Here is a 17,951-nt window from a genome sequence, read left to right as displayed (position 1 = left end):
AAAAAAAAATAAAAACAAGAAAAACAAGAAACTCCAGTTGTCTCTTGAAAAAAAGCACCTTTGGAAGAGGAAAAGCTCTTTTTCATTCCAAGCATCTAGCAAACCTATTACCTGAGCATAGAAGAAAAGAAATTCCATTGCAGAATAACCTCTCCACAGTAAGAAAGAACACACACAGTTGCTGACGGTAAGTACAGTACAGCCAGTCCTCATTTAGTGGCTGTCACCCTTAGGGACCATTTGCAGCCCCAACAGCAATGAAAAAAGTGAACTTTACAGCCAGTTATCCTAACCAACTCTTCCAAGCGTGTGGTTTTATTTTTCCCCAAAAGGCAACTGGACTTTATTTCTTTCTTTGAAAATGTTTTGCTTTTCATCCATGAAACGTCTTCAGAACTTGAAGAAGCTTCTTGGACGAGAAGTGAAACGTTTTCAATGGCGGGGGGGGGGACAACCCCCCCCCCAAGAAACTCCAGTTGCCTTTTGGGAAAAAAGCACCTTTGGGACAACCTTGAACCGGGTGATGGAGAATCTCCATAGATCTTCACACTCAGTTCTCCCATTTATGACCTTCGTAGGTCAGAGAAACCAAAGGAAGGTCATAATTGCTTTCGAGATTTCACTTTGTGACTGCTTTGTTTAATGACCAAGTTGCTGGCCCCTGTTGTGGTCACTAAATAGCAATAGCACTTAGATTATATACCACTTCATAGTGCTTTCCAGCCCTCTCTAAGCGGTTTACAGAGTCAGCCTCTGGCCCCCAACAATCTGGGTCCTCATTTTACCCACCTTGGGAGGACGGAAGGCTGAGTCAACCTTAGCTGGTCAGAATTGAACTGCTGGCAGAGGGCAGAATTAGCCTGCAATACTGCACTCTAACCACTGCGCCACCACTCTCCTTCCTTCCTTCCTCCCCATGCTCTATTCCTGCTTTCCTTCCTTCCTTCCTTCCTTTGCATTCTAACTACTGCACCACCATCTCTCCTTCCTTCTTTCCTCCCTCCCCCCCATGCTCTATTTCTTCCTTCCTTTCTCCCTCCCTCCTTTCTTCCTTCCTCATGCTCTATTCCTTCCTTCTCTCCTTCATTCCTCAAGCTTTCTTCCTTCCTTTCTCCCTCCCTCTTTCCTAGTGCTCTATTCCTTCCTTCCTCCTTCCCTTCCTTCCCACTTAACACTAACCCTTAGACTTATATACTGCTTTACAGTACTTTCCAGCCTTCTCTAAGCAGTTTACAGAGTCAGCCTCTGGCCCCCAACAATCTGGGTCCTCATTTTACCCACCTTGGAAGGACGGAAGGCTGAGTCAACCTTGAGCTGGTCAGAATTGAACTGCTGGCAGCAGGCAGAATTAGCCTGCAATTGCACTCTAACCACTGCGCCACCACTCTCCTTCCTTCCTTCCTCCCCATGCTCTATTCCTGCTTTCCTTCCTTCCTTCCTTCCTTTGCATTCCAACTACTGCACCACCATCTCTCCTTCCTTCTTTCCTTCCTCCCTCCCCATGCTCTATTTCTTCCTTCCTTCCTTCCTTTCTCCCTCCCTCCTTTCTTCCTTCCTCATGCTCTATTCCTTCCTTCTCTCCTTCATTCCTCAAGCTTTCTTCCTTCCTTTCTCCCTCCCTCTTTCCTAGTGCTCTATTCCTTCCTTCTCTCCTTCATTCCATAAGCTTTCTTCTTTCCTTTCTCCCTCCCTCTTTCCTTCCTCCTTCCCTTCCTTCCCACTTAACACTAACCCTTAGACTTATATACTGCTTTACAGTGCTTTCCAGTCCCCTCTAAGCGGTTTACAGAGTCAGCCTCTTGCCTCCCCAACAATCTGGGTCCTCATTTTACCCACCTCGGAAGGACGGAAGGCTGAGTCAATCTTGAACGGGTCAGGATTGAACTCCTAGCAGTGGGCAGAGCTGGCCTGCAATGCTGCATTCTAACTACTGCATCACCACCTACCTACCTTCCTTCCCTTCCCTTCCCTCCCACTTAGCAATAGCATACTGCTTCCCAGTGCTTTCCAGCCCCCTCTAAGCGGTTTACAGAGTCAGCCTCTTGCCCCCAGCAATCTGGGTCCTCATTTTACCCATCTCGGAAGGATGGGAGGCAACCTTGAACCCTAAAGGATTACTACCTAAACTCTGCACAGCAACCTCTGTTCCCCATCCGGACACTCTGACGTGGCTCACAGGAGGGATACTCCCCTCCCCTTACCAAGGAGGACTGGCCAGGGAGCAGTTGGGTGAGGCGGTTGCTTTAATGAGACGTCCGTGACTTCCCTGGTCTTCTCTTTGAGGTGACCTCTCTCTCTCTCTCTCTCTCCCTTTGGCCAGTGACACTGGACGGATCCTGCCAGAACGGCCGCTGCCCATCGTGGCTCAGACCGTGTACAGCACGGAGGCAAAGGAGAGGGCGAGGAAGACGCCGAAGGTGTGTGGAAAGCCCAGCCAGTCCACCAGGCTACCTGCCACGGTGCTGAAAGCCACTTTACCCAGGACCTCGATAGCGGCCAGAAGGCTGTAGTGGGTGGCCTGTGGGGAGAAATTTCCCGTTTGTCAGAAATGGTGTATGCAGGGTCTCCTGCTTGGGCAGGGGGTTGGACTAGATGACCTCCAGGGTCCCTTCCAACTCTGAGAATCTGTAATAAGGAGAGGGAAGCAGAGCAGGAAGTGCGGACAGCCCTCCCCTCCAGCAGGGAGGGGGGGAGGAGGGAGTCACTCCTGCCCTGGTCATCTCGTGCTTGGACAACAGGTAGTCCTCGACTTATGACCGCAATTGAGCCTGACGTTTCTGCTGCTAAACGAGACAGTTAAGTGAGTCACCCCCCCGGTTTTCACCAGATCTGTGCCCATAGGATACGCCCTAATAAAGCTATTCCTTGAGGAATCTACCTGCCTCGGAGTTCTTGCTTGCAATGGATCTATGACTTGGAAGTCTGACATTCCGTGGTGGGAAGGCCTGAGACTCCAAAAGCAGAACCCACCTGGATCTTCTCTGGGGCCTTCTGAGTGCACAGCATCATCTTGCTGAAGACCAGGGTGGTGATCAGGCCCCCGATGAAGTGCTGGATGCACAGGCTCAGCACCGCGGCCACTGCAACGAGAGGTTGCCCCGTCAGTCCAGGTGCAGGATGGCCGAACAGCTGCTCGACTTGCAGCAACAAGGGAGAGCTGAAGCTTCGAATCGGGAAAGGCAGCCCCCTGTTGTGGCTCCGTTGCCTGAGCCTGGGCTATCGACAGATGCAGACTCTGAGAGTGAGGGAGAGGAGTTGGCAAGGCCTCCCTCTCCAGGACCCTCCTCTCTGGCAATGCCTCCGGAGGACACTGAAGGCCAAGAGATAGGCCCAGAGCCAAGCACGTCCCCGCAGCCACAGGTGGACAGTGACGAAGGAGATAAGTGCTGGCTGGATCCTCGGCAGCGCCGCAGGGAGAAGCAGCAGAGGGGAAGGCGTGCCAGAGATTAGCTGAGTCACTGGACCACACCCCACAGGGTATAAATGTGGGTGTGGTGGCCGGTTCAGTTTGTGACAAGCAAAAACTAGAAATAATCCATGATCTCTGCGTTACTGGACTTCTGCCTGCCTTGTCGGACTGCATTTGGACTAATCCTTGTATTGCTGAAACTTTGCCTGCTTTATCGTAATGCTTGCAGTCTAATCTTTGTTTTGTGTGAGTAAAGTCTGAATAGGCAGCTAGCCACTGGGTTGCTGCCAGCTTTATCTTCAAAGACTTTGTCGTGTGGCTTATTAACTCCGGGCCGTCTGTGGGGGTGCGTGTGTGGAACGGGGACAGAACACCCCCACGGTGATAAGACGGGAAAGCACTGCAAGGCCAGTTATGGGTTACGTTCTCAACCCATAGAATCCCAGGGCTGGAAGGGACTTTGGAGGTCTTCTAGTCCAAGGTAGGTGAATGATCTGGGCTGTTAGGTTTCCTGTCCCTGGTGGTCAGTAGATGCTGAGGGAGTGGAGGAAAGCATTGCTGGAAAGCAGCTGATTAAGATGCGAACCAGCTAAAAAATAAATTTAGGAGGAAGTAGAAGAGATTTTACTGGAGAATAGTAGCTACACTGTGAACCAGTTTAAATAAATACGGACAGGAGTATTGGAAAATACAGCTGGGAATTAGATACTTAAACTATGAACCACTTAAAAATTAGATTCAATAAAACATGAGAATAAACTTGAAGTAAATAAAATAAAGTATTGTGGAAGTAACAAACTATAGAAGGAAATGTTGATTGTTTATGAAATGACTTTAAGAGAGGAGGAAAATACTTTTTTATTAAGATTATGGATATTAGATGTCATTTAAGAGAAGTAAAATATAGATTTGAGGTAATGGGCTTTAGGATTGAGGAATATATATGAAATATTGATTGTTAAAATGATAAAGATTTAGAACAGTGTTTAATGTTTACTTTACTTACTTTACTTTATTCAAATTTCTATACCGCCCTTCTCCTTTCGGACTCAGGGCGGTGAACAGCCAAGATAAAAACATCTATACAAAACATCACAGTTAAAAAATAAAGTTAAAATAATTTATAAATTTGGCCCATAATTTAAAACTTGTCAATTTAAAATCAATATTAAAATTTTAAAACTAACCCTAAAATCAAGACAGACCGGCTAACTGGAAAAAATAAGTTTTTAGGGCCCGACGAAAAATCCGAAGGTCGGAGATCACTCGTATCTCTGGAGGTAGATCGTTCCAGAGGGCAGGTGCCACCACAGAGAAGGCTCTCCCCCTGGGGGCCGCCAGTCGGCATTGTCTGGCCGACGGCACCCTGAGGAGGCCCTCTCTGTGGGAGCGAACCGGCCGGTGGGAGGGTATTGGTGGCAGAAGGCGGTCCCGTAAGTACCCTGGCCCTAAGCCATGGAGCGCTTTAAAGGTGATCACCAACACCTTGAAGCGCACCCGGAAGTCCACCGGAAGCCAATGCAGCTCGCGCAGGAGAGGAGTCACATGGGAGCGCCCTGTCGCTCCCATAATCCCCCGCGCAGCCGCATTCTGCACCAGTTGGAGCCTCCGGGTGTACCCCAAGGGGAGCCCCATGTAGAGAGCGTTACAATAGTCCAGACGAGAAGTGACGAGTGCTTGAGTGACCGTGTGTAGGGAGTTCCGGTCCAGAAAGGGGCGCAACTGGCGTATCAGGCGAACCTGACAAAAAGCCCCCCTGGCCACGGCTGTCATATGCCCTTCTAAAGACAGCCGCGCATCCAGGAGGACACCCAAGTTGCGGGCCCTCTCCGTGGGGGCCAATGATTCGCCCCCAATAACCAGCGATGGCGTCAGCTGGCTATACCGGGACGCCGGCAGCCACAGCCACTCGGTCTTGGAAGGGTTGAGTCGAAGCCTGTTTCTCCCCATCCAGACCCGCACGGCCTCCAGGCACTGGGACATCACTTCCAAGGCATCATTGGGATGGTCTGGGGTGGAAATGTACAGCTGAGTATCATCAGCGTACTGATGGAACTCCACCCCAAAACCACGGATGATCTCACCCAGCGGCTTCACATAAATGTTGAACAGGAGGGGCGAGAGGACCGACCCTTGCGGCACCCCACAAACAAGGCGCCTTGGGGTCGACCGCTGCCCCCCTGTCAACACGGATTGCGACCGGTCGGAGAGATAGGAGGAGAACCACCGCAAAACGGTGCCCCCCACTCCCAGTCCCTCCAGCCGGCGCAACATGATACCATGGTCGATGGTATCAAAAGCCGCTGAGAGGTCTAATAGGACCAGGATAGAGGAAAAACCCCTATCCCGGGCTCTCCAGAGATCATCCACCAACGCGACCAATGCCGTTTCCGTGCTGTACCCAGGTCTGAAGCCGGACTGGAGCGGATCCAGATAGACAGCTTCATCCAGGTACTGGGGAAGCTGTCGCGCCACCACACTCTCAACAACCTTCGCAATAAAGCGAAGGTTGGAGACTGGACGATAGTTAGCCAAAACAGCCGGATCCAGGGATGGCTTCTTGAGGAGAGGCCTCACCACCGCCTCTTTCAAGGCGGCCGGCAGGACACCCTCGCTCAAAGAAGCGTTGATAATCCCCTGGAGCCAGCCTCGTGTAACCTCCCGGGAAGCCAGCACCAACCAGGAGGGACACGGGTCCAATAAACATGTGGTCGCGTTCAGCCGCCCCAAGATCCTGTCCACGTCCTCGGGAGCCACAGGATCGAACTCCTCCCAGATAACACTCTCAAGGCCTGCCTCAGTCATCTCGTCTGAACTAACCCAGTCGGCGGCCAAGTCTTCCCGAATCTGAGTTATTTTATCATCCAGATACTGTACAAAATCCTCAGCTCGGCCCAGAATTTTGGGTGTAATAGTAGAATGATAAATGTTTAGAATAAGTTTTTTTTCTTTTTCTTTTTAAGATGTAAATGGATAAAATTTGGAACAAAATTGATTGAGGGAATGTGAATAATTGGACTCATTTTATGCCGGATCAAACCCTTGCTCTAAAAAGATGTATTTCATGTTTTATGTTTAAAAAAAAATTAAAAAAAAATTTGGGGAAAAAAAAGTAGATGCTGACGGATTCCTGAGGGCCTTAGGGCCTTCTTAGGAATCTAGCAAGCGGGTAGATTGTTGCCATCAAGGAGCCACCCAGCGACGTGAAATAAAACATATGAACAATGATTGCAGGAACTGAGTAGGTCTAGTCTAGAGAAAAGAAAGACCAGGGAGGACATGATAACAGTCTTCCAATATTTGAGGGGCTGCTCCAAAGAAGAAGCAGTCAAGCTATTCTCCAAAGCACCTGAGGGCAGGACAAGAAGCAACGGATGGAAACTGATCCGAGAGAGAAGCAACCTGGAATTAAGGAGAAACTTCCTGACAGTGACAATTAACCAGTGGAACAGCTTGCCACCAGAAGTTGTGGGTGCTCCAACACTGGAGGTTTTCAAGAAGAGATTGGACAACCGTTTGTCTGGGGTGGAATAGGGTCTCTTGCCTGAGCAGGGGGTTGGACTAGATGACCTCCAAGGTCCCTTCCAACTCTTGTCATTTGGTTTTTCCCAATTTTGCTATTCGTCCAATGCACCTCTGTTGCCACAACCCCACAACCCTGAACAGAGGGCAAAAGTCAGACCCTGCTGGCCTACCCCAGGGTCGTTTTCCCATGCTCTTGGTCATTCCGGTACAAACCAGGATGGCTGCCTCTTTCCTCCCCTCTCACTTTTGGATCAGGCTCCCCAAATTCTGCCTCTTCTTCTTCCCGAGTGGGACCTGGGGACTCCTGCGTGCCGAAGCCTCCCCTTTCTGGAGCCAGAGTGGGCCAACAGCTCCTGCCCTGGATGGGACCTGACTCACCTTCAAAGGCAGCTGCGTGGTCGGTGTAGGCGACCATCACCCAGGTCTGGAAAAGGAGGTTGCAGAAGCGAAGGACCAGCAAGGTTTGCAGGGAGTCGGATTTCCTGATGGAGGGGGAACAACCGGAGAGGTCAGAATGGAACCAGAGGAGAATCTAAGGGCATTACGAGTTTGCTCAGGGGAAGGCCTAGGCCAGAGGTCTTGAAACTTGGCAGCTTTAAGACTTGTGGACTTCAACTCCCAGAATTCTCCAGCCAGCGTAGCTACGCTGGCTGGAGAATTCTGGGAGTTGAAGTCCACAAGTCTTAAAGCTGCCAAGTTTCAAGACCTCTGGCCTACGATGCTTTGGTGGCCAGGGTGGGGAAAACGAACCAGGAATTGCATCCAGGATGCAAAAAAGGCCCTCCCTCTGGAAAGAAAGAAAGGAAGGAAGTCGAGAGGTGGGTTGTAGGGGCTCCAAAGTACCAGGACTACTCCTTAGTTACAGCCCTGGGTTCAGTAGCAGATGTTCCCCAAAGGAAGGGCTTTTCGGACGGAAGGACTCTGGAGTTTGTAGTTATTCTGCTGGACTTTCAGAGCACTTTCCCCCCTTCATTCTTTTGGGGTGGGGGAGGGAGGAAGCAAATTCCCATGAGTCTCAAAAGAGGGCTCTCTGGGCTTGGTAGTTTTCTTGCAGAGGTGGCATGACCGAACTAGATAACATCATCAGCGCTAGAGGGGAGTGGGTTTTGCAGAGTAGAGGAGGAGGGAGGGGGGGAGATGGAGGAGGAGAAAGAGGAGGACTGTATAGTCCTTGGTGCCCTCTGAGTTTAGTTTTCTTGCAGACGTTTCATGACCAGGGTGGATAAAAATCAATGATTTTTTTTAAAAAAAAAATCGGATTTTTTTGATTTAAATCGGATTTGTTTTATTTAAATCGGATTTTTTTATTTAAATCAGATTTTTTTGATTTTTATTGATTTTAATAAAAAACTTTTGGGGTAAAAATCTATTGTAAGGTAGTTTTCTATTTAAGATACATAAATAATTTAGTTTATTCAGCACGAAATGGAGCTGAGTTATGTAGCAGGAGGCTGTATATTCTGCAACACTGGGACTATCGGTGAGTCAACAGTGGGTCAAAGGAGTAGCGGAGATGACAGTTGCTCTTTAAAAATTATGATTTAAATCGAGTTGATTTAAATCAAGCCTTTTTACTAGTGATTTAAATCATGATTTAAATCGTGATTTAAATCAACTCGATTTAAATCAAATCCACCCTGTTCACAACCCAACTAGGGAACATCATCAGTGCTAGAAGCGAGGGGGGTTTGCAGGGAGGAGGAGGAGGAGGAGGAGGAGGAGGAGGAGGAGGAGGAAGAGGAGGAAAATGACAATGAGCTCCTTGGTTCTCTCCTGAATTTGGTGATTTTCCTGCAGACGTTTGATTACTCAACTAGCTAACATCATCAGTGCTAGAAGGGACTGTATATAAACAGAGACCCAAACCCCACTCCCTTCTAGAACTGTTGGTGTTACCTTGTCAGGTAATGAAACGTCTGCAAGAAAAGCGCCAAGCTCAGAGAGCACTAAGGACCCCTCATGTCAACCCTCAACTTATAAACATTCTCCTTTATTGGAAAAGAGAGGTTAGACCTGCTGAATGTTCCCCCTCCCTCATGGGCCACTGTCAAAAACGAGAGCGAGAGAGAGAGAGAGAGGGATAGTTTAAGAAAGGGACCGATTCCACCATCCTTCTGGGGATGCCGGGTTCTAAATCCCACGATCCCAGGGAGAGACTGATTTCCAAGGAAGAGAGAAAAGACTTTCCATCATTTACCTGCCGTCTGACATCAAGTGGCCCCCCAGGGAAGAGCCTGCAATGGAAAAGGCGGTGGCCACAATCCCGTTCCAGAAGCCAAGCTTCTGCGGAGAGAAGCTGTGATCTAGGAGGAAGAGGGGGAACATGGAAACCGACCCCTGTTCACCTGCGGAGAGAACTGGGGTTCAGTTCCTGGCGAGGCACCCGAAGGCCAGACAAGGAAGAATGGATGGAAATGGAACAAGGAGAGATTCAACCTGGAAATAAGGAGGAATTTTCTGACAGTGAGAACAATCAACCCATGGAACAAAAGTTGCCTTCAGAAGTTGTGGGAGGTTCACCCCTGGAAACTTTCAAGAAGAGACTGGACTGCCATCTATTCAGAGATGGTGTAGGCTCTCCTGCTTGGGCGAGGAGTTGGACTAGATGACCTCCAAGGTCCCTTCCAACTCTTGTTATTCTGAGGCACATGGGAAGGGATCTGGGGAGGGCGGCCCAGATGGGGGAGTCCGAGAAAGGCCAAGAGAAATTATGTCTTGAATTTCAAGGTTTACTTGGGTCTCATCAGACTAAGCAGTGTAATTTAGCAAGATCTGTGAACGCAGCTCTTGCAGCTTGAGGGGTCCCTGGTGCTCTCCGAGCTTGGTGGTTTTCTTGCAGACGTTTCACGACCCAGCTAGGGAACACCATCAGTGCTAGAAGGGTTTTGTTTTTTTTTAATTTGATTTATATGCCGCCCTTCTCCGAAGACTCAGGGCGGCTTACAATGCGTTAAGCAATAGCCTTCATCCTTTTGTATATTTATACAAAGTCAGCTTATTGCCCCCACAAACTGAGTCCTCATTTTACCTACCTTAGAAAGGATGGAAGGCTGAGTCGACCTTGAGCCTGGGGAGATTTGAACTTGCAGTAATTGCAGGCAGCTGATGTTAATAACTGTTAATAACAGTGCTTTAGTCTGCCGCACCACCAGGCTCTTGCACCTCCTAGCACTGATGATATTACCTAGTCTGGAACAAAACGTTTTCAAGAAAACCACCAAGCCCAGGGAGCACCAAGGACCCCTCATGTCAACCCCGAGAGGCAAATATTCTCTTTTACTGCCTCTTGCAGTTTGGAAAATGTGGTTCATAGCACAAAACGACCGAGGAAGGCAGATGATACGGCTTTCTGCAGTCAGCCACTGTCCCAAAGGCATCTGGACTTTCTTTTTCTTTCACTTCTCATCCGAGTAGTTCAGTTCTCAGGTCGCCCAAAAGCTTCTTGGATGAGAAGCCAGATGTTTTCAAAGGAAGAAAAAAAAAAAAAAGAACATCCCAAGGAAGTCCAGTTGCCTTTTGAAAAAAAGCATTTTTGGGACAAGGGTCATTGGGATGATTGAGAATACTCAGCCAAGGTTTTTAGCCTCAGGAGAGAACCAAGCTAGGCATATTTAATATATGCGTTTAAAATGGACTGTGATTTGTGTGTGTAAATACAGCATATATATGTGTGTGTGTGCATGTATGGGTATGGGAGGAGGGGGGTTTATCAGGGGTGAAATGCTCCCGGTTCGGACCGGATCGCCTGATCCAGTAGTGATGGAGGCAGGTGGTTCGGAGAACCGGTAGCAAAAATCCCTTCCCCCCCCCCCAATTGCCCAGCTGAGCCGCGCAATCATCAGAGGCTTTTTTTTAATTTTTAAAAGCATATTTTCTACAACCTCTTCGGCCGAAAAAATGCTTTTAAAAGTAAAAACAAAAAAAAGCCTCTGATGATCGCGCGGCTCAGCTGGGATCATCAGAGGCTTTTAAAAGCATTTTTTCTACAACCTTTTTGGCCGAAGAGGTCATAGAAAAAAATGTTTTTAAAAAGAAAAAAAGCCTCTGCCGATCAGGCAAGTCATCTGGGATTGTCAGAGGCTTTAAAAGCATTTTTTTTTACAATCTCGAAGAGGTTGTGATTTTTGTGGTTTACCTGCTGGTCTATGAGCAAATAAAGATCTGATGATGATGATGACGATGATGATCTCCCAAACTAAACTGGCCTGCTATACAAATCCTCTTCCACAAACAACAGACAGAGGCAGTCCTCGACTTACAGCAGTTCGCTTAGTGACCGAAGTTACAACAGCACTGAAAAAGAGACTTAGGGCCCTTTTTCACACTTATGACCGTTGCAGCATCCCCATGGTTAGTCACGTGATTTATGTTCGGGTGCTTGACAACTAACTCACATTTATGACGGTTGCAGCATTCCGGGGTCACGTAATCCCCTTTTGCGACCTTCCAACAACCCAAGTCCATGAGGAAGCCCGATTCACTTAACAAGCCAGTTACTCACTTATCAACTGTGGTGGTTCACTTAACAAAAGTGACAAGAACGATTGTAAGAAGTGGGGAGGGGCAAACCTTAACGAGCGTCTCACTTAGCAGCAGAAAATTTGGGCTCAACTGTGGTCGTAAGTCGAGGACTAATTGTGTTAGCAAGGTTCTCCCGCAAATAATTCCGCCGTTCCTCGCTTTGGGGAAAGACTCACCCAACTTGTAGATGAGGACTAAGCCAGCGGTCCACAGCGTGTCCGGCACAAGGAGAAGCTCATGCAAAAAAGCCGGAAGGCTTAAGCTGCTGTCCTTGGCCAGCCTGTCCTGAGGAGGGGACCCGAGAGGAAACTTGGAGGTGATCCCGATGGCCGTGGCGTATATCAGAGCCAGGTAGACGAAGAGGGGTCCCCAGCCCAGGTGATGGAGGAAAGTGAGCAGGCCGCCTCCAGCCAGGACGGAGCCCAGTTTGTAGGCCACGACCTGGATGCTATTCCCAAAGCCCACCTCCTCTGCTCCCAACATCTGGATGGCGATCCCATCGGCCGCCACGTCCTGGACGGAAGCGAAGAGGTTCATGAGCAGCAGAGCGAAGGCCACTGCGAGGAAGTCCACCTCTGGGGTCAGGAAGGAACAGGCCAGGCAGGTCAGGGCCAAGCTGCACATGGTGAAGATCAGCCAGGTCTTCTTGGAGAAATACCAGTCCACAAAGGGGGCCCAGAAGACCTTGAGGAACCATGGCAGATAAAGCAGCTTGGTCAGGCTGATCTTGGTGAAGGAGAGGCCCACGATTCGGAAATAGATCGGCAAGAGCCCAGACTGCAGCCCGTAAGGGATTCCTTGCACGAAATACAGCAGGAAGAGAAACCAATATTTGAAGTTCATCCTTCAGTCCCGATCCACCCTGCAGAGAAAGAAAGACGAGCAGGCGGAAAGCGGTGGATCATGGGAGTCCTTGACTTTACGACCATAAAATTTCTATCGCCAAGTGAGAGAGCTGTTAAGTGAATTTCCATGCCCCATCTGGCAGGCTTTCCTGCCACACTTGTTCAGTGAATCTGGCTTCCCCACTGAACCTGATTGTCAGGGCGTCGCATCTGCGACGGTCGTAACTATGAATCATTTGCCAAGCGTCTGAATTTCGATCACGTGACCAGAGGGTGCTGCAGTGGTCTTAAGTGTGAAAAACAGTCGTAAGTCCCTTTTTTCAGTATAACTTCGAATGGTCACTAAATGAACTGTTGTAAGTCGAGGACGGCTTAGAGAGAATAGCCTTGGGAAGGGAACCTGAGAAGAGCAAGAGTGATGGTCTGGGGGGGTGGGGGGAAATTGTCCTTGTGTCTAGTTGTTCTGGTGTGCAATGTCCTATCCTATAGCATCGTTTTATGTCCAGGATGTGAGGGGTCTGTCTGTAGTTATTTTCACAGCCCTCTTTTTGACTCCTGTAGTATACAATATACCTATATATGTGTATATATGTATATGCTTGTATGTATGCGTGAAAATATCTCCAGACCCCTCGCATCCTGGACATAAACTGTTTCAACTCCTACCCTCAAAACGACGCTATAGAGCACTGCACATCAAAACAACTAGACAACAAGGACAGTTTTTCCCCAAACGCCATCACTCTGCTAAAGAAATAATTCCTTCAACACTGTCAAACTATGTACTAAATCTGCACTATTAATCTTCTCATCGTTCCCACCACCCATCTCCTTCCACTTATGACTGTATGACTGTAATTTTGTTGCTTGTATCATTTGTACCCTACGACTATCATTAAGTGTTGTACCTTATGATTCTTGATGAACGTATGCACCAAGAAAAATTCCTTGTGTGTCCAATCACACTTGGCCAATAAAAATTTCTATTCTATTCTATTCTATTCTATTCTATTCTATTCTATTCTATTCTATTCTATTCTATTCTATTCTATTCTATTCTATCCTATCCTATCCTATCCTATCCTATCCTATCCTATCCTATCCTATCCTATCCTATCTTATTCTCTCTCTCTCTCTCTCCATATATATATATAGTTTTTCTATCAAGACACCTGGTCTACCCCAGCATGTGGGAGGGAGCATTCTGCTCCCTTTCACCTTTCAGCTCCGATCCAGGAGCCCTCAAGCAGTCGCATTCATGACAAACCATTTTATACCAAATTTATATTTCGCTGATAAAGAAATAAAGGGAGATTAGTATAGATCTATTTCAAGCTATTTAGCTCTCATCAGCTAGCGGTACCCTTACTTGGATTCGAATCCAAAGTTCGAATATAAATATATATAATATATTAACTGTACACACATATATATAAATATATATATATATATATTGTGTGTATATGTGTATTATGTGTATTATGTATGTGTACACTTTTGAGAGGAGGCAACAGAATCTCATTTTTAATGTGTGCCAGTGTGCCCACAGTAAAAAAACGACAATAAAGCTTACCTTTAAATCTTTAAATGAAAATCCCGCCACTCCAGGAAGGAAAAATGGATGACTATGGGGTGGATGGACACCCTCCCTTCCCTCCATAGTCATCCATCTTTCCTTCCTGGAGTGGCAGGATTTTCATTTAAAGATTTAAAGATAACTTTTATTTTCAAGAAAGAAAGTCTCTTCCTTTTGCTCTACTGGCCTTCCCCCATTATTCTTATTGTACAATCTAATGCCATCCTAAATAGCTTTCACAACATCCCAGCGAATGGAGGGGGAAAAAAGATGGAAGTTTTGTGAGAAATAATTATATTATTGGAAGCCAGCTTCCAATTGCAGGATTGCAGGATTCCCTGTAAAAGAAGAGGGGGGAGAAAGGGGGTGGGGAAGACTAGCCAGCCACAAGACACTCTCTTTTTCCTTGACTGCATTCATTAAATTAAATTTAAATTAAATTAATTTGTTTAATAAATAAATCAACAAGGCTGCCCCTTTACAGGTAGACCTCAACTTACAACAGTTCTTTTAGTGCCCCTTCAAAGTGACAAAAGGCACCGACATAATGACCATTTTTCACACTTATGACCGTTGCAGCACCCCCACCCGTGTTCCCACGATCAAGATTCAGCCGCTTGGCAAGTGACTCATACGTACGACGGTTTCAATGTCCTGGGGTCCACACTGTGAACCTTCTTAACAGCTGCTGCGATTCACTTAACGACGGTGGCAAGAAAGGTCAAAAAAGGGGCCAATGATCAATTCACACGTCTCGCTTAGCAACGTAAATGTGGGGCTCGATTGTGGTCGTTAAGTCGAGGACTACCTGTGTTTTAAGACCAGGGTTATTCAAACTGGGCCATTGGAAGGGGGGGGACTTCAACTCTGAATTCCCCCCCCTTCCAATGGCCCAGTTTGAAAACAATAAGTTTTAAACAATTTTGCCTGGTTTCTAATGAGCCCCCAGGGAGTCACCCCGCCCTCTCCAACAAAACCGGGTTCGGGGTCGCATTGAGCCTGCGGAACTCCTTACCACTGGAGGAGACGGCCGCCCAGCTGACGTCTCCAAGGGAGGAGCCGGCCTCACTTGGATAGAAAGGCCCTCAGGGGCTGTTGCTTAAGGCAGGCCAAGCCAGCTCCCCCAACCTGGCGCCCCTTCCAAGAAGCCCCATTGCCCCCCGGCGTTGCCACGGCAACTCCGCTCCAGGACCCCTTCCGCGCTGCAACCGGCAGGGGGCGCTGGGCGGAGGGAAAGCGGCCTTCTTGATCATAAAGAAAGCGGAAGTGACGTAGGGGACGGCAAGGCTGGAACGGAAAAGAATAGGAGAGACATAGACTGTCGCCCGTGTTGATTCAATCCGCTGGGAGGCTGGAGGAGGAAGGAGGGGCGGCGCTCTGTGGAATGAAAGCGTCCCATTGGCCTCTTCTGGTCCTAAAGGGGCACTCTGGACTTCACCTCTCTATGTTAAATGCCTCTTGAGCTGCGAGAAGCACCGGAAGAAGCGGGCAGAAAGCCGGAAGGAGGAAACCCGATGCATAAATATGGTAGAAAGACTCTTGGTTCCCTGCTCCGGCGGGGGAATAATTCCAGGAACGATGGTTCCGGCTCAGCGCTTCCGTCCTTCGACGGAGGCTGCGGTCTTTGAGCCCCGATCTCAAAGGGTCTCTTGGTTGGGCGGGAGGTTGGACTAGATGACCTACAAGGTCCCTTCCAACTCTGTCTATCCCTTTGGGTTGCCCGAGGGCAGGACCGAAATTCTTGAATATAAATTGAGAGCAAACCCCCACTAGAACTGATGATGTTACCTAGTTGGGTCATGAAACGTCTGCAAGAAAGAAACCATGCTCAGAGAGCACTAAGGATGACATAATCCTGTTCCCTCCTCCAGCTACTGCTCTTCTGTGTAAACCTCACTCCTAACATTGTTGATGTTACCTAGTTGGGCCATGAAACGTCTGCAAGAAAATAACTAAGCTCAGAGAGCACCGAGGACCCCAGTCATCCTCCTCCTCGTAACTGAATAACAGATTTGGAAGGGTCCTTGTAGGTCATCTAGTCCAACCCCCTGCTCAAGCAGATCCTGGTAGGGTTAGAAGCAGCCTCTCCCCCAAGATCCAACACAGGACGAAAGTCATTAAGTCACAATAGGAACTGCCCAACACCCTTTCAGAAGACAAGCCCTTCATTGAATCATCCCAGAGCAGTCGAGACTTCACAAGGGAGCTCAGATAAACAATAAGCCAGAGGCTGACCAGATTAGCTCAGACAAGCACCTAGGATTGGCATTTCCTTTTGCCTATAGAGCCAGCTATGACCCCTACATGACCCCACAGCCAATAGAATACATGTTCTTGCACCAGGAACAGGAAGTTCAAGTTCAAAGCCCAGAAGAGGGTATAAAATAACCCTCACTCTCCACTCCATGTGGTCAGCTACCCAGAATCACACATGCTTGATGGTTCTGTTCATCTTTAAACCATCTTTCCAATCAGCCTCCATATTTCCAGTGTCTTTTTCCCAGTTTGGAACTGAACCCGAGGGATATTTCCTCCCACAATTAGAATGGTCACTAAATGAACTGATGTAAGCCAAGAACTACCTCTACTTTCTTATAGCAAAAAGAGTTTGAAATTAGGACTTTGGGTTGCCCGTAATAGCTGTGCTTACCTTTGGCCCATTTTTTTTTTTTAATCTCAGATGTCTGTCTAGGTTTGCTCAAAGTGCATCATTTTTTTTTTCATGGAGATTACCAATCAGAAATTTGGAGGGAAGGAGAAAAAAAATGACTTGTCAACTAACAAAAATTTCATGAAAGACTGACCTAGGCCTTTTTTCCTAGAATTTAGGATTGGCTTTCCACTGGACTTTCAGATCTGCCTTGTTTGTTGCAAGAGTCTTGGGTATTTTCTGTGAGGCTGGATGAGTCATGCCGTTGCCTTGCAGGGGTGGGTGAAGCACAGGTAGCCCTTAACATCCTCACTGGGGTCAACTTTAGGAACAACTTAACTGGAACCTGTTTGACAGGGAAACCCATAGCTAGGGGGTGGGGAGGGAACGGGGCTGTCTTAGGAATGCTTTAATTCCTGCATTGAGCAGGGGGTTGGGCTCCATGACCTCAAGGGCACCTTCCAGCTCTCAGATTCTGTGATTCAGAGGATATATCAAGGAAGGAGTCTCTTTACCCTCCCTCTCCCTCCTGGCACCATTTTTATACAAAACTTTAATGTCCCACTCAAATGAGAAAGATAAAACTTATTTTAAAACTTCATGCTGTTTATATAGTAAAGAACAGAAGAGGCAAAAATGATTTGTTAGGTTAAGTAAAAAAAAAAAAATCTGTTTTATTAAAATCAAGTTCTGCCAGGGAAAATCCTGTAGTGCAGTACAAAAACATTCCCCTTTTTCCTTAGAGGCGTTTACTTAATATGGCTACGTGTGTTCATTGTCCAGTTCAAATGTCAGAAGGCAAATCAAGACTTCCAACTCTCCTCAGAAAGAGGAACTGTCTGTTCTTCAAAAAACACTGAAGATTATAAATCAACGCCTTATCCACTCCCTAAATCCACAGCCCAACCCCATCATTGCCAGAATTCTGGAAGGGAAAGCCACGAGGTGAAGGAACGCTCTTCAAGATTTTGCCAAATATGTAGGATTTCATATTTTTGGAGTGAATTCAAGATTATTTTTTTAAAGGACTCCCGACCGACTTGTTTAGGCCAGGAGAACTTTCTTCAGTTGCTCCACCTACTATTTTGTAGAAAGCTTGGACAATTGCCCAAGGAGAAATTTGGCTGCCAGAGATCTTCTGGAAATGTAATGCTTGCAGAGTTGCCAACAAGCAAGGGAGGGAACAAGCAGCTGTGCAATGGGGCTTCGCCTCTCCAGATACTGCCCAGCTCAATTCACTTCCAACGGATGATCTCCTCTGTAGCCAAGCGCATAATCTTATGGAAGTCAAAGTGAAGGTACTTTCTCCAGAAACGACGGTCTCGGCCATAAATCTGAGCTGGGTAGCATGGACTCCCTGTGCAGACAAAGCAACCTCAATGAAGCAAGCACTGCGACAAAAATTAACCCAGGATTGGCATTATG

The 17,951-nt window shown here is 47.6% G+C and overlaps 2 protein-coding genes and 1 long non-coding RNA gene across 4 annotated transcripts in view; 1 reads left to right on the top strand and 2 right to left on the bottom strand.

The window, feature by feature from the left end:
* Nucleotides 1-50: 50 nt before the first annotated feature.
* LOC148114995 (uncharacterized) lies at nt 51-3,713 on the top strand. The gene is made up of 2 exons (XR_015733618.1): nt 51-187; nt 2,321-3,713. It is a non-coding gene; the product is annotated as an uncharacterized LOC148114995 (long non-coding RNA).
* Nucleotides 2,226-15,235, bottom strand: SLC33A2 (solute carrier family 33 member 2). The gene is made up of 6 exons (XM_087891426.1): nt 14,892-15,235; nt 11,632-12,317; nt 9,132-9,279; nt 7,313-7,416; nt 2,971-3,080; nt 2,226-2,518 (listed from the first exon to the last, which is right to left on the bottom strand). Exons 2-6 carry the CDS (start codon nt 12,296-12,298, stop codon nt 2,366-2,368), a joined length of 1,182 nt encoding a protein of 393 aa, XP_087747552.1. The 5' UTR covers nt 12,299-12,317; nt 14,892-15,235; the 3' UTR covers nt 2,226-2,365.
* A 1,931-nt stretch (nt 15,236-17,166) lies between these two features.
* Nucleotides 17,167-17,951, bottom strand: part of RECQL4 (RecQ like helicase 4) — a 32,501-nt gene continuing 31,716 nt past the window's right edge. For both annotated transcript variants that reach the window (XM_034419957.3, XM_087891425.1), the window contains one exon: nt 17,167-17,883. In XM_034419957.3, coding sequence (XP_034275848.3) covers nt 17,762-17,883 — 122 coding nt within the window. In that variant the 3' untranslated portion in view covers nt 17,167-17,761. The remainder of the gene's footprint in view (nt 17,884-17,951) is intronic.

The sequence above is a fragment of the Pantherophis guttatus genome, chromosome 3 (assembly GCF_059756535.1).
Source record: "Pantherophis guttatus breed Tessera chromosome 3, ASM5975653v1, whole genome shotgun sequence".
Classification (NCBI taxonomy): Eukaryota; Metazoa; Chordata; class Lepidosauria; order Squamata; family Colubridae; genus Pantherophis; species Pantherophis guttatus.
This window is presented reverse-complemented; position numbering and strand designations above follow the sequence as displayed.

Excerpts from the sequence above, each read along its gene's own strand:
- SLC33A2 (XM_087891426.1), bottom strand. The coding sequence starts at position 12,298 with ATGAACTTCAAATATTGGTTTCTCTTCCTGCTGTATTTCGTGCAAGGA. Across the intron at positions 3,081-7,312 it reads CCACGCAGCTGCCTTTGAAG|TGGCCGCGGTGCTGAGCCTG; the intron begins GTGAGTCAGGTC and ends CTCTCGTTGCAG. Across the intron at positions 2,519-2,970 it reads AGGCCCCAGAGAAGATCCAG|GCCACCCACTACAGCCTTCT; the intron begins GTGGGTTCTGCT and ends TTCTCCCCACAG.